Below are 16316 nucleotides of genomic sequence, written 5' to 3'. Positions count from 1 at the left end.
CTTTTTCTTAGGGGTTTTATTTTTGTTTGCTAAGGTCAGGCACTTATCACAGGGCTCCCTCATCATATTTCACATTCTGATCCCTCGTGGCAGGTGCTAACTTCCTTGCGTTCAAAGTGAATGGGTTGAGTAATCTCATAAAGATACAGAATGTCTTGGCGTAAAAGGGAAGCTAGTACAGAATGCCTGTCTATGGAAGGCTTTTGGTGTTATTTAGAGAGTCTTGTAAACCTGAGAAGATATTCAGAAAACCATCTACACATACACCCATTAACTTTTTCTAGGTAGTAGATCATAGACTTATACTCATGTTTCTGATTCCCAAGCCATATTTTTATCTGATACAATGCACACCTTATGTGTATTTTATCATCATATTGCTTATGAGAAATCACTTTCGTTGTTTCCATATATGACATAAACTATAGACAGCAAAATTCTTGTGAATTGTTGATTCTAAAATTACATTCTTAGATAATTAAATGTAAATAATTAGAAAGAGGGCTGTGGTCACGAGGATCTAATCTAAGTTCTCTAAGCAGAAGGCAGACAGAATAACCTCAGTCTTTATGACAGCAGTACCAGAAAAGAGGAACAAAGACATGTGTTATACAAAGTACATATGGAATTCAGCAAGGGGTGTGTCAGAGGCTCTCGATATATTTATGACGGTGGGGGAATGATAGAAAAATACAGACTGAACATGAGTACTACTAGTAGCTCAATAATTATTCCTGAGGAGTTTGTATAAACCTGGAGATCCACCTAGTGTCCTCTTCAAGATCTGTTTGACATTGGCCCTTTCAGCATTTTTACTGTGATTCGGTACTGAAGGCAAGCTAAGAGAATTTATTGGTGTCATAACACAGGGGAAAAGTAGGTTGACAGCAGAATCAGAATGTAGTGGGACAAGCTGAAACAATGGACTTGCTCCAACAAGATGGCATTTAGGAGGAACACATGAAAAGCTGTTTACTTGGGTTCCAAATGCCAACTGCATGTGTAGCGACTGAGAGAAAACAGGACTGTAAATCCTAACATGGGGCAAAGGCTTAAGGGTTTCGTTAGTTGGGTTTCATCATGTATTAGTACTTTGAAGTGTCTGGTAGCAAAGCTGATGTACTCTTCGGGCTGTGCTGATGGGTCCACGGTGAGAGTTGTATGGTCTCTGCTGTATTTTGTACCTGTAGAGGCTCTGGGCCAGGGCAGCCCTCTTTGGAGTTTGAAGGGCAGTTATTATGGGAAAGGAGGTTTTGACTTGACCCATGTCAGTGGGTTCAGTTTCTTCTGAGACCAAAGTTCCATGGAAACTATGTATGGGAAACTTTCTAATAGTAAGAGTGATCTGAAAATGAAATGGGCTGCCTCTTAAGAAAACAATTTTCTTGTGAACACAAGTTTTCAAACAGACAAATCAGGCATTTATTGACAGTGTTGTGGAAGCGACTGTAGGATTAGCAAACATTTATTAAGAGCTACTGTATGCCAAATTCTGTGCAGTGTGTGTGTGTGTGTGTGTGTGATCTTATTTAATTCGCACAGCAGCCCTCCAGTGGATATTATTATCTTCATTTTTGAGCCTAAAGTCCAGTGACTGGTAAATGGGAGAGACAGGGTTTAAAACCCAGGTCTGAGTCTACCATGTAGGCTCTTAAGACTGCATTCACAGCCTCGAGCATAAAATGGTATTTTTGCATTTGAGGACATTGAAATTCCATCATTTTAGTAGGGGACCACCTTTTTCCGGGGGGGGTCATCTTTATTTTATACGTTTATTCATCCAGTTTGATCCTTACTGGTAGAGTTTTTCTCAGAAAAAGAGTCCGTGTGTTTCTGGTTATAATTGATGGCCATAGCTGTTTTGATTGTGGCCTTCAGCTTTACTACTTACTGGAGGGAAATAATTTCCTGCTTCATTAACCATGGTTTGTAACTGATCTAACAGAAACTTGAGTCCTGTACCATTCAAATAATGCTTGGGAAATTCATTCAATTTTTTTTCTTTGTTTACAGATTAAGTGGGGGCGGGGTTTTGAAAACTGGCATTTAGAAATATGCTTCTGTTTTTTAAAAATATTTACTCGCATTTCTTTGGTGGGGAAACCATGTTTTATCTGGATAATTTGTTAGGATCATAGTGAAGAAAGGGCCAGAGTTGCAGATCTCAAGTGTAGAGCTGCAGGCTCTGGAAAGGAAAGACTGTAGAAGTGTCCAGAGAACAGTCTGTTCATTGCTTTATTTGCTGTTACTCCAGGGCCTGAGGTCACCCTGGCAGACAGGTCACTTGTACTGCAAGCATTCATGCTGGCCCCAGGGACAGGCATGAGGTCACTGGCAAATTGCAAGAACAGCTCCCATTATGCATGGTCCATTTTCTTGATACTTGTTGCTAGGGGTCTTCTTCCTCCTCCATTTCTGCTTCTTTCCGGTGGCACCCAGTTCTGACCATATCTGGTAAAATGGGTTAATGAGGGTCTCCTTCCGAAACTGTCTGTTCCCCTGATCGGTGACACAATGGATCTACATCCACTGGAGAGGATCCACACCTCCCCAGCCTTACTGCCCAAGGAGAAACTGGCTTAGATTTGCAGCTATGACAAGGGTTTCTTGGATTTGAAACTGAAATGTGTTGGTTTAAGATGGCCTGGCATTGTTACCTGATGGGCTTTTTCCAGATAGTGGAAACCGGTACTCAGTAGTGACATGCCATGACTTTCATCTGATCTAAGTTGACCAAGTCGCTTTATTTTCTTTTTTCTTCCACAGTGGCTTTCTGTACACAGGCAGAGCATCTTTCTCCTCGCCCCCAACACATGGGTGTGTACACACACACACACACACACACACAACCTCTTACTCATTTGGAAGATCTAACACTGCACATACAGATATGAAAACTTCCACACACATTCACATCAGAGAACTGATCCCTGTTTCCCTCCACCTGTTTGTTCTCTTGCTCTCCACTAGCCTGCAAGGTCTCTGGAGATATTTTAAGTATTCCTAGAACTGTCTCTAGAACATGGTAGATGTTCAAGCAGTGTTCTCTGAACTAGACTACATTTGACTCCAGGTACCTCAGATCACTTCATCTACATTTTTCCTATTTTATTTGTTCATTCATTAGCACTCAGCAAGTAGCCTACACAATTCTAAGTGTAGCGAAGAAAAACAGTGAATAAGATAAGATAAGAATTCCTGCCTTAATGGAGCTGAGACTCATTATTAAAGTGGAGACTAATGTTATTATTCCTGCTTTGCAGCTAAGGGGAATTAAGACATATTAGAAAAGGAAGTGCTAAACAAAGCAAAGCCTTTCCTTAGACTCCTTCTGGTGGCTACAGTGAAGATTCACTCTGACAGCATGAGACATAGAGCCATACACACAGGCTGTCCACTTTCTGCAAAGAGAAAAAGCTGGTATGGAAAAAGCTGGAAAGTACTGGATGCTTTCGCATTTCTTGGGTCATGGAGGATTGATGGAATCTCAGCCTGTATGTGCAAAGGCTGTGACCCATTACCAGCGTCTGTGCAGAAGGAATTATGGTTTCTGAGTTAGAGCAGACTCTGAAATACACAGATAGAAAGCTTGCTGTTCCTTGGGTTTCAAGAGGATATTTCAGTCTGTTAGAAATAAATTCTGTCTATGCTACAAAAGAATTTTAGAAAAGAACCAAGAAACTAGTTGCATGTAACCTGCAATTCTTTATTTTTAAAATGAGTTTTTGTGTTGATGGATAAGTTCATTTTTTATATTGTCCAGACTGATGCTAGTACTCACATGGCCTTATGACTAAAAAGGGGTTGAAACAGGCATCTTGGGTGGAAAAGAGGGTCACCTTTAAATATGATGATAACTAGTATAGATTTGGCAGAGCAGATGCTTATATTGACTTCAGTGATTTTTGAAAACTATTCAAAATGTTTTACTGCAGTATTCTGCATTCCTGATTGTGGTTTCACAGTGTGACAGAATTAAAGTCACTTAAAAAATGGGAAACATACAATGTGTGACAGAAAGAACCTGGTCTCTGCCATCAGATAGACGCGAGTTCAGATTCTGGGGCTGCTACTTTCTACCTACGTGGTCTTGGGCATGTTGTGCATCCTCCGTACGCCTCAATTGCTTCACCTATAAAATACGGGAAGTAATATGCATATAAATGTTTACTGTAAAGATTAAAGGAGAGAATATATACGACATACCAGGCATAGCATGTGTCATACTATATGTACTCAGTAAAAACTGGTACCATTAATCATTTTCTGCTGTTGAAGTCTATGGTACATTTTACATCTTGTATCTTCTATTTTGTATAAAGTAGACTTAAAAAGGATCTAAAGTTTCAGAATTCAATTAATTACAGAACATGCAGAAGGAAATATAGGAATATTCTTGCTGTATAGTTTGTGGTAATAATGCACATCTGTTTTCAGAAGGCTCTTTTAATTTTAAGAAATATCAACCTACTGAAGGGAATTCAAGCAAAGGGGACTTACTGTAAAGGTTCAGATCATTGCATTTGGTTTCCTGGAAACTGGAATGTAAAATACCAAGGCTATTTTTGTTTTGTTTTGCAGGAGCAACATAGTTTTACTCCTCTCTTCAGTGTATGCTCCATCTTTTCATTCCTGACTAATTTGCCTTGCTTCTTCACCTTGCATGTGGTCTAAATTGGCTGAGCCCATATATTACCTTGCAGCTTCAGCAGTACCACTGACCAGTGACTCCCCCAGAATCCCTTTGAAATCATCAAAACCCAGCTAATAGTTTCTGAGAAAATTTGCCGTACTCTGAGTTCACGCAGACTTCTGTCTGTTCCATTCAGTGGACATTTAATGTACTTTAATTTTCCTTGCACAAGATCTGCTTTCTCGTTTGGATCATAAACTCCTGGAGGGTAGGGCCATGTTTTTTTCACTCAGCAATCCTAACAACTGTGACAGTGCTTTGCGTATAATAAGAAATTGTTAATTAATTTGATCAATTACATTAAAAATATATTGGGTGGGTCCAGTAGGAGATAATAAAGTCATAAACATTCATTACTTACTATAATTAAGCTTGTTACCAGGAGTGTGCTACAGATAATAGTTTTTTGGGGAATACTACTATTTCCCTATTTTTTTATTCGGGTTGCTGTAAAGCTTTCTACTTATGTTATTTTCAGAATTTGGCTACAATGTGTGTAGGTATGGTTTTCTTTTCCCTTTTCTCATTTGTTGTCCATCATATTTAAATGATCTGTGGGTTGGTGTTTCATCACATTTGGAAAAATTTTGGCCATTACTTATTTCAGTATTATTCTGTCTCACTCTCTTGCTTCCTGATAATATTACACAAGTTACTTATACTCAATTTAATTCCCCTGCCCCTCCATTTTTGTATTGCTGTTCCAGTTTGGGTAATTTCTAATGGCCCAGCTTCAGATTTACTGATTCTTGCTTTTGCAGTGTCTAATCTTCTGTTAAATCTATCCAAAGAATATTTTTATTTAATATATTGTAATTTTTGTTCTAGAATTTTCATTTTTTTAGAGTTTTTGTTTCTTTTCTATATGCAATACATAGATATATACATATATGTATATTACATATCATATTATATACATATATGTATTAGATGTATGTATAACTATATGTACATATATACATATGTATTATATATAAGTGTATTATATGTGTATAAATATATATGACACATATGTATATATATGTATATGTGTGATATACACACACACACACACACACACACACATCTTGCGTGGGTATGCATCTTTTCCTGTAAATTATTTCATATATTCAAAATAATTTTTAAATCCTAGTCTGATAATTCTAAAACCTGGGTCATATACAGGTCTGCTTCTGTTTACTGTGTTTTCTCTTTACTAGAGTTCACACTTTCCTGCTTCTTGTTAGGACTCAAGATACATATGGTATTCAAAATATTTATGGTATTCTGAACATAAAAACTCAGTAGAGCCTGAAGCATACTGTTTTTTTGTCATGTTTATTTCCTGAAGAGTCTAAATCCTTGACTCTGGCTGGCACTTAAGGTAAGGTCTGAGCATTCAGATTCCTCTTAAGCGTTGAGCAGGAGGGGAACTACCAATTCCTGAACAGCCATCATTTTGATATTTCAGTATTTGAATTGGAGCAGTATTGACTTAAGTTTCAGATATTTTTGGTTCATGTTTTGGATTTACTACTGGCAAGGCCCTTGTACCTTTTTAAATTGTCTTTGTCAGATTTTAGATGAGAGTAATCCTTTTCTCATAAAATGGAGTGAAATGTGTTCCCTCCTATTTTTTTGAAAGAATTTATAAAAGACTGTTATTTTTCCTTATTTATTAGAATTCACTAAGAAAACTATATGGCCCTGGAATTGGGTTTTTTTGTTTGTTTGTTTTTTGTGGTTTTTTTTGGGGGGGGGTGTTAATTATGAATTCAATTTCTTTAATTGATATAGGACTATTTGGATTTCCTATTTTTTATTCAGTTGGTTTTATAGGTTGTATCTTTTAAGAATTCTGCTGATTTTATCTAAATTAGTGAACGCTTTGACATAAGGTTGTTCATAATATTTCCTTATTATCTTTTTAAATATTTTTAGTATCTCTAATGATCATCTTCTGGATTTGTAAATTTTCTCTATTATTCATAGATTTTTCTCTCTCAATGATTTATGCTCTTTATTGTTTCCTTCCTTTTATTTACTTTGGGTTTAATTTCCTTTTTTTTTAGTTTATTAGGGTAGAAATTTAGATCACAGATTTTAAACCTGTCTCCTTTTCTAATATAATCTTTTAAAGATATAAATTTCTCATTAGCCACTGCTTCATTTGCATATCACAAATATTGATATGCAGTCTTTGTTTTGTTTTAAGGACTTTATATTTTGATCAGTTAAAGTTCATAACACAGCTGAGAGGAAGGTACAGAGATTTCCCATAAACCCTCTGTTCCAATACATGTATAGCCTCCTCCATTGTTATTACTCACCAGAATGGTGAATCTGTTACCAAGGATGAACCTACACTGACTTGTCATCATATCTGTAAGTCCATAGTTTACTTTAGGGTTAACTCTTGGTATTGTATATGCAGTGGGTTTGGACAATGTATAATGACATATATCTTTTATTACAAGATCATACAGAATATGTTCACTGTCCTAAAAATTTTCTGTACTCCTATTTATCCCTCCCTCATCTCTACGCCAGCAAGATAGTTTTGTTTTTCTAGAATATCATATAATTGGAATCATAGTGTATGTATGGCTTTTCAGATTGGCTATTCACTTAGTAATATGCAGTGAAGATTCCTTCATGTCTTTTCATGGCTGGAAAGCTTGTTTCCTTTTAACACTGAATAATGGCCCATTGACTCTCTATATTAGAATTTATCCATTCACCTAGTGAAAAACATCTTGGTTGCTTCCGAGTTTTGGCAATTATGAATGAAGCTACTCTACACATCTGTGTGCAGATTTTTGTGTGGACATATATTTTCAACTCCTTTACATAAATATCAAGGAGAGTGACTGCTGGATCATATGGTAAGAGTATGTTTAGTTTTATAAGCAACTGCCAGACTGTCTTCCAAAGTGACTATACCATTTTGCATTCCCACCAGCAATGTATGGGAGTTCCTGTTGCTCCATATCCTTGCCAGAATTTGATGTTGTCAGTATTCCAGACTTTGGTCATTCTAGTAAATAGTGAAGTGTTATCTTATTGTTTTGACTTGCATTTCCTTGATAACATGTGATGTGGACTATCTTTTTATATGCTTATTTGCCATCTATATCTCTTCTTTGGTGAGGTGTTTGTTGAAGTGTTTGGCCCTTTTTTAAGCAGGTTGTTTTTCTCTTATTGTTGAGTTTTAAGAGTTCTTTATATATTTTGGATAACAGTCCTTTATCAGATGTGTCTGTTGCAGATATTTTCTTCCAGTCTGTGGTTTGTCTTTGAATGCTCTTGACATTGACTTTTGAAGAGAAGTTTTTAATTTTAATGAAGCTCAGCTTACCAGTATTTATTTTTCATGGATTCTATCTTTGGTGTTGTATTCAAAACTTATAACTTTGCATTTTATATGTTGGTCTATGGTCAGTTTTGAATTAGTTTTTGTGAAGGGTATAGGGTCTGTGTCTAGACTTATTTTTTGTGTGTTTGTGGATGTCTAGTTTTTCCAACACCATTTGTTAGAGAAACTGCATTTGCTCCACTGTATTGTCTTTGCTACTTTGTCAAAGATCAGTTGACTACATGTGGGGTGATTTGATGTGTTTTCATTAGTATTTTGTCCTAAGCATTTTCTAAATTCATTGGTGATTTCTTCTTTGACTCATAGGTTACTTAGAATTGTGGTGTTTAATTTTCAAGTTTTAATGATTATTTCATGTATTGTACTACCATTGCTTTCTAATTTAATTAATTATGGCCAGATACTATACTCTGTAAGGTTTAATTTAAAATCTAATGATACTTATATTATGCCCAACCTGACAGTCATCCTGGTAGACATTCCATGTGCACTTGAAAATAGTGTGTATTCTATAATTATTGGGTATTAGTATACTATAACTGTCAACTACAGCATGTTGGTGACAGTGTCTACTTTTGCAATTGGTTACTGGGGAAGGAATGTTGTAAAAGCTCCAGGTATGACCATGGACTGCTAGTCAGTTTCTTCCCTTAATTCTGTTAGTTTTTGCTTTATATATTTTGAAGCTCGGGCTAGTACACTACATGCTACATGCACATCTAGGGTTGTGAGGAATTTATCATTTCTTTCATTTTCTTAATTCATCTCTTTGTATCTGGTAATACTCTTCATTTTGAGGACCATTTTGTGATATTATAATAGCCCAAACATTTATCTTATGTTTATTATTTACATGTTACATTGTTTTCCATTCTTTACTCTGAACCTAGTTGTGTCTTATCACTGCTCAAGTTCCCAGAAAGCAGACTCTAACATGGAGATTTATGTGCCAGGAGTTTATTGGAGTGTGCTTTCAGTGGTATTATTTTTGGTGGAATGATGGAAGCATGATTAGACTGAGAGATTTTGATCGTCAATGCAACTGCAACAAAGGTCTCAGCTGATCTTATGGTGACTCTAGACTCAAGTGACTTTCAGGGTGAGGGTAATACCTTTATACCCCTTCATGGTCAGTCAGTAGATGAGGGCTGCCCCAGAAAGGGTGTGATTTAGGTCAAAATGACTCTTTATTTGAGGGCAAGTCCTGGAGAGGAATTTAGTTGAGAACTGTCAGTTGGTAACACTACAGCAGCTATAGGAATGAATTCTTCTGGGCAATATACCATAGTATCACAGTGTGTCTGTATTTAAAATACTTCTCTTGTAGATCCCTAATAGTTGGGCTGTGGTTGTTTAATCCAATCTGACAATCTTTGGCTCTTCATTGGAGTGTTTAGTCCATTGATATTTAGCGTAATCATTGATATGGTTAGGTTTGAGTGTGCTATCTTGCTACGTGTTTTCTATTTTTCACATATGTTCTTTCTTCTTTTCTCTTCCTGGTCTTTGGGGTTAATCAAAATTTTTAAATGTTTTATTTTAATTTTTCCATTGAATTTTTGTTATATATATCTGTTAATATTTTTTTCTTATTAATATTTAATGTTAGGTGTTACTTGATGTATCCTAAATGTCTTCTCCAAGTATATCATAACACCTCATGTCAAATGAAAGAACCTTAAAAGAATATAATTTTGTCCCACTCTCTTTGTGCTACTGACATATATTTTATTCCTATACCATATTATAAATCACTTTTTTTCTTTTTTTGGCTTCAGTTGGCTGTCTTTCATGAATTAAAAGAAAAACAAAAGATAACCTTTGTATTTACCTATACATTTACATTTCTGTCACTCTTCATTCCTCCCTGTAGCTCTGGGTTTTTATCTGGTATCCTTCCTTTGAACAGAAGGTCTTCCTCCAGTATTTTTACAGGGTAGCTTGTTGGTGATAAGCTCTCTTGATTTTTGTTGATCTCTTGTGTTTCTCTTCTTTCATTGAAGCATGTATGCCTTCTTTGGACTACTGTGAAATCCTGCTTTTTTAGTTTCTGTTTCCAAAGAGCGTCAGCCTTTCAAGAGTCTCGGTTTTATTTAGGGGCTCAATTCCAGCACATTCCCTGAAACAGACTTAAGTCAACCTGTCTATTCCTAAGTAGATACTAAAGGTGTAACAACTCTAGCCCTCAGTCCTTCAGCTCAGTTTTCAGCCCTGGATCCACAAGGTCAGCTAGAAGTTTCTGTTCTGACTTTGAGTTTATACTTTATTTCTAGCTATTGATTTCTTTGTCACTGGTGGCTGAATACATCACATTTTAGGAGTTCCCACATTTCTACATGTTTATAACTGAGATGGTCAGTGTAGGAGGGAAGGTATCCCTATCAACTTAAACAGCTAAGATGACAGAGTCTTTCTTCTGTACTTTATTATACAGAATAGTTGTAGGATTACAAATATATTATGAGGCTAGACTACCGTGGAAGCTTTATTTATTTACTAATTTTTAATGGACCGTCATGTTCACCTGGTTAACAAAGAAGTCTTAGCTGTTAGTCTCAGTTCTTATTGTGAGATCACATGTGTGCTCAGTAGAATAATATATGTAGTTTATTAAGAAGTCATTGCTGAGATTTCAGCTTTTGCTCTGCTGCTTCCTGCTCTATCAGGTCTATGGAAATGCAGGACCTCGCAAGTCCTCATCCTCTTGTTGGAAGTGGTGATACTCCTGGTAGCTCCAAACTGGAGAAGGCTAATCTCAGCAGCACATCTGTCACCACAAATGGCACAGGAGGTAAGTGTACCACCCCAGAGACACCCAGAAGCACATTTCAATGTTTGCTATAATTTCACATGCTAGGGATCTGCTAATAAATAAATCCTTATCAGTAATAACATAATCAGCATTATATCCAGGGAATATATGGCCGATAGACTGTTATTCTGTTGATTTTCTTGAAACTTTTGCGCCTCCTCTGTAGCTGGAAAAATTCAGAAAGAATAGATATCCCTGAACAACATTTTGAAGGCTTTTAGCAAAGCTCCCTTTTTGTATTTGCCCTTGTAAGTATTCCAAAAAAAAAAAAATGTAGAAAGTGTGGCCAAAAAGATTTGCACTCTGATCTTGTGAGAGAGAGAGAGAGAGACAGAGAGAAAAGAAATTATACTAGTATACTAGTTTTTGGTTTTATTTTGAATTGCAGGAGAAAGGCTATCCCAAATTTTTCTTTTTTTCTTAAAAGAGGTTTGAGAATAGAAAAATATTTATGTCTGCTGCACTTTCTTTTCAAAGAGATTAATACCTGATGTATTTAAATTGGGAATTAAATTTTTTTCAGATACTTTCTCATTTGATTAGCCTATAATTATGCCACAGCATAACAGTTATTTCAGATATCCTGCCCTACTAATTTTAGAAAATGCATTCAGCCATCAAAATATATGGTCAATTTTTACATCAGAATATGTAGAGAGATGTCAAATATATACACATTATGTGTAAGCTACTTTTTAAGTTATTCTCCATCATTTTGAAGTTTTATAGATCTATTTTAGTCAATAAGAGAAAAATTATATGAAATTAGTTTTAATTTATAAACTAATTATATTATTAGATAACAGCATTTGCCACATCATATTTTCTTTTAAATTTTCAGTATTTATGAAATTGATACACCTCTTCCCATTTAATTTAAAATAACTGTGCAGTCTAAAATTTTTTTGTAAAGTTGTGTGCATTGCAGTTTGCCTGTATTTAATAATGTTTTACACCAAACCCATTGTAGATTAACATTTCCTTGTTTATAATGTTTATTTGTCTCTAAACTTGCATCTATAATTTTAGCTAATTAATTATAGGATTGCAAATTTATAAGATTGTTTAGTGATGATTTCTGGTGTAAGAACATTTATATTTAAACCTTAACTTGGGTACATATAATAAGATTTTTAAAAACTCTGGAATCAAACCTTAGAGTTCACTAATCATCATGTGTATGTATTTAACTAAACTAAAACAGACCTGATAAAGTATAAAAGTCATACATTGCAGTTACGATTTTGGCTAAAAGGTCAGGAACCAGTGCAAGCATTGAAGACTATTCATGTACACTGAGCAGGCATTCGGACAATGAACCCTTATACTGTTCCTGTTCTCAGGGGACAACATGACTGTTTTAAACACTGCAGACTGGTTGCTGAGTTGCAACACCCCCTCTTCCGCAACAAGTATGAGAGATGATGGTACACTGCATGTGTTTGGGTGTGTGGTATTGCCCTTCTGGTTTGCTTTCTGTTGCTATTTCTGTTTGCACTTCCTGTGTTAAGTACTTGTAAAGAAAAAGGAGAAATAAACATGACTTTTTGTTGTTTATAGATAACAGTTGACTATGTTTTTTTTCTTACCAACTACTATTGTAATCTGAGATTCCTTAGACCAGTACTGTTTTTTCTTACATTTTTTTATAATGTCGCACCAACAGATGCAGCTATTGTCTTTCTAACTACATATCATCTAAGTGGCTAATTCAGCACAGCAGTCCTATCAGTAAGAGCAAGTGAAGCAGACTGTACATACATACAAACTCAGTCATCTCCATAACCTACAGACTGTCTTAATTTAAATTCTTAACATGGCAAAAAGATATTCGTGATTTTATGGACTTCAATAAATAATCCAGTTAAGTGCCTAAAGTATAACATAAACATTTAAAATTCCATCATTTAAAGAATTATCAGTGTGAAAGCTATACATTTAAAATTATAAATCAATATTAACCCTTAAAATACTTTGAACTATAATTACTACATTCATATACACAAAATATATAAAAGTATAAACAAACTTTCTTTTTTTTTAAAGAGTTATTTATTTATTAGAGAGAGAGAGAGGCTGGGGAGGGGCAAAAGGAGAGGGAGAGAAAGAATCCTCAAGAAGACTCCCCGTTAAGCATGGAGCCGGACGTAGGACTCAATCCCAGGACCCTGAGATCGTGACCTGGGCCTAAACCAAAAGCCGGACACTCAACCAAATGAGCCACCCAGGTGCCCCATAAAAATTTTTTTTCTAAATCAAAAGTTAATATATTATCAAAATCAAAAAATAAAAGCAAAACTATAACACTAACATGAAATCACCCAATTTTAAGATTAATAAGAAGACCTCCTTACCTGTTGGAAATGTGCATTATAAGAGAGCAGTTAGGATAGGCAGTTTGGCTGGATCTTGCTCTATCTAATTAAATTAAAATATATGGCCAGTGAATGAAGAATACTCCATTATACACATTATTTGTTTTTCTATAATTTTAGCTCAAAATGTTTTTCAATTCCACACTTAAAATATACATTTTATACTTAAAATATGTTGCAAGAATTTAGTTTCTCTTAATTCTAACTCAGGGTCTTTTTCTATAAAGGGCCAGATAATAAATATTTTAGCCTTTATAGAGCATACCATGTCTGTCTCATCTACTCAGCTATGTCACCAATAACTCAAAAACAGGCATAGGCAATGCATAAATGGATGACATTCATCAGGTTCCAATAAAACCTTATTTATGGATCCTAGTATTTAAATTTCATAGTCATCACATCATAAAATATTCTAGTTTTTATTTATTTTTTAAACATTTCGTCTGTAAAAAACATTTTTAGCTCACTGGCTATTGTTCTCAAATATTCATGTAACATGGGCAACTTTACATATGTACAATCAGTATTTAATAATTTACATCTAATCTCAACCAGAAACATTTTTTTTTTTTTATTTTGGAGTCTTTTTTTTTTTTTAAGATTTTATTTATTTATTTGACAGAGAGAAACACAGCGAGAGAGGGAATACAAGCAGGGGGAGTGGGAGAGGGAGAAGCAGGCTTCCCGCCAAGCAGGAGCCCGATGCGGGGCTTGATTCCAGGACCCTGGGATCATGACCTGAGCTGAAGGCAGACGCTTAATGACTGAGCCACCCAGGCACCCCAAGAAATATTTTTCTAAATATTAAGCCTCAGATTTTCCTAATTCTTAGCATTAATGTTAATAGTCACGTGGCCATGTGGGAAGAACAGGAATTGTGTGTCAGAAGGAACATACTTACTAGCTATGTCACCTTGAACAAGTGATTTAACCTCTCTGAGCTTTAATCTCTTTCTATAGAAGGAGGATAATATTTCCATGCCAAAGCTTTTGTCTTAAATTAGATAGGAATACAAATTGTTTGCCAGTAAAAAACAGTATATTTCCCTTTCTTTAATTAATAATTCAGTAATAACTAGGCAGTAGTTTTTAAGGAAAATGAAAACATGCATTATGTTAAAAGACTCTCCAATGTTTGGTCATATAGCATATTTTCAGCATTTAGAATGTGTAAACTGGCCAAAGAAGGTAAGCTTTTAGTAATAAAATGTTAGGTATACTTTGATTATTAACGGTGTAGTCTTGGTGGCATATTGATATGAAATTTATGAATTTATGAATTTTAATGACTTTGGGGTGTTTATTGTATGGGTGTATGTTGGGTGTTTATAGCACAGACTTAAGGATTTGGTGCATATCTCTCCCATTGACAGTAAACCGTTTTATTTATTTATTTTTTAAAGATTTTATTTATTTATTTATTTGACAGAAAGAGACACAGTGAGAGAGAGAATACAAGCAGGGGGAGTGGGAGAGGGAGAAGCAGGCTTTCCTGCGGAGCAGGGAGCCTGATGTGGGGCTGGATCCCAGGATGCTGGGATCATGACCTGAGCCAAAGGCAGACCCCTAACGACTGAGCCACCCAGGTGCCCCTAAACTGTTTTATTTTTAATATTGGGTTTTATTGTGGGAATTGGATCACTTTATAAAATTATTATAAAAAAAGGAAAAAGCAAAAGCTAATTTAGTGGCTTTTGAAAATCTTTCCATTAACTTTGAGATTTTCAGAAGGACTTTAATTATATAGTTTTTACTAATATGAATAAGTTGATAGTGTCACCTTAATATCCTACCATACTACATTGGTACTCTTTAAATATATTACATTATTCCTTGAATTGATTTGAAGTGTTTCAGCACCTTAGTCCTAATTATATAATTACATCTGCAGATTTATATTGGAAACTAATTTTCCTTTCAAATTTTTGTTGCTTGTAAAATTGTTAAAATGTAGAACTGTCAATAAAAGCGGAATAAATGCAATCATACCCTAGCATGTAGATCAGTGGTTAACAAATTTTTTCTGTAAAAGGTCAGATAGTAAATATTTTCGGCTTTGCAGATTATGTGGTCTCTGTTTTAGCTATTCAGCTCTGCTGTTGTTCCACAAAAGCAGCCATAGACAATGACCTTGGCTGTGTTCAAATAAACTTTGATCTGTGAACACTGAAATTTGAATTAAAGAAAATTTTCACATGTCACAAATATTCGTCTTTTGATATTCTTCAACTGTCAAAAAATTTAAAAGCCATTCATAACTCATAGGCTATACAGAAACAGGCCATGGGGAAGATTTGGCATGTAGGATATAGTTCGCTGACCCCCGATATAAAGCCATCTTTATGTTCTGTATACTTCATGTATATGCGTATTTATGCACGTAAATGCATGCCAATCATATGAAAAGTTACTTACAGAAATAGGTAAGATTTTTATTTGCTTAATGGTGTCAAGATTCATGATTAGCTGTACTTTACAGAAAGACATCTGTTGGAATTGCTTAGGATAGGATCTAAAAGTAGATTTTCACTTTCTCAATTAAAATGTATCAAATTCCTGTTATATGCCAGGCTCTGTGCTAGGAAATAGGAACCCATTGACCTATAGAATATGATACTGGCCATCAAGGGACCAAAAGTCCAGCAGAGGGAAACAGACAAGAAAGTAATGAGTGCATAATGTGTTCAAGGTGGGTGCATAGCAGAGGGAAGGAATATTTGATTCTACATGGAGATTAAGAAAATGCTTTAAAGAGAAGGTTTGGGGGAACCTAAATCAGACATTCTGATCAGATTTATAACATTTTCTGTATTTAAAATCTATATATCATAGAAAAGAATCTTCCAGAATTTTTATTATATTTATTATACAGATGATTGACTTAGGCAAGGGGTTTATTTCCAAATGTTATGTGTTTGTGAAGTAGAACCACCTACTATCGTGGCTCTATTTCTTTTTAGATTTCTTTTTAATGAAAACCATAAATTGCTTTATCAGATTATTTTACGAAATTACTTTCTGGATATTTAGGAGTGAAAGACACTTGGTGCTCATAGATTTTAGAGTGAATATATTGAT

The 16316-nt window shown here is 35.1% G+C and overlaps 1 protein-coding gene across 11 annotated transcripts in view; it reads left to right on the top strand.

Moving 5' to 3' along the window:
- EYA4 (EYA transcriptional coactivator and phosphatase 4) overlaps positions 1–16316 on the top strand; it is a 264743-nt gene that overhangs the window by 186137 nt on the left and 62290 nt on the right. For 10 of the 11 annotated variants that reach the window (XR_013441109.1, XM_078054709.1, XM_036097432.2 and 7 more), the window contains one exon: positions 10715–10839. Coding sequence is in view for 10 of the 11 variants with exons in the window: in XM_078054709.1 (XP_077910835.1) it covers positions 10715–10839 (125 nt within the window). In the remaining variant the exon portion in view is untranslated. Of the gene's footprint in view, positions 1–10714; positions 10840–12203; positions 12273–16316 lie in introns of all 11 variants that reach the window. The other variant, XM_036097414.2, reaches the window with a different exon arrangement.

This window comes from Halichoerus grypus, chromosome 9, assembly GCF_964656455.1.
Source record: "Halichoerus grypus chromosome 9, mHalGry1.hap1.1, whole genome shotgun sequence".
Taxonomy (NCBI): Eukaryota; Metazoa; Chordata; class Mammalia; order Carnivora; family Phocidae; genus Halichoerus; species Halichoerus grypus.
The sequence above is the reverse complement of the archived record's forward strand: the minus strand, read 5'-3'. Positions and strand labels throughout refer to the sequence as shown.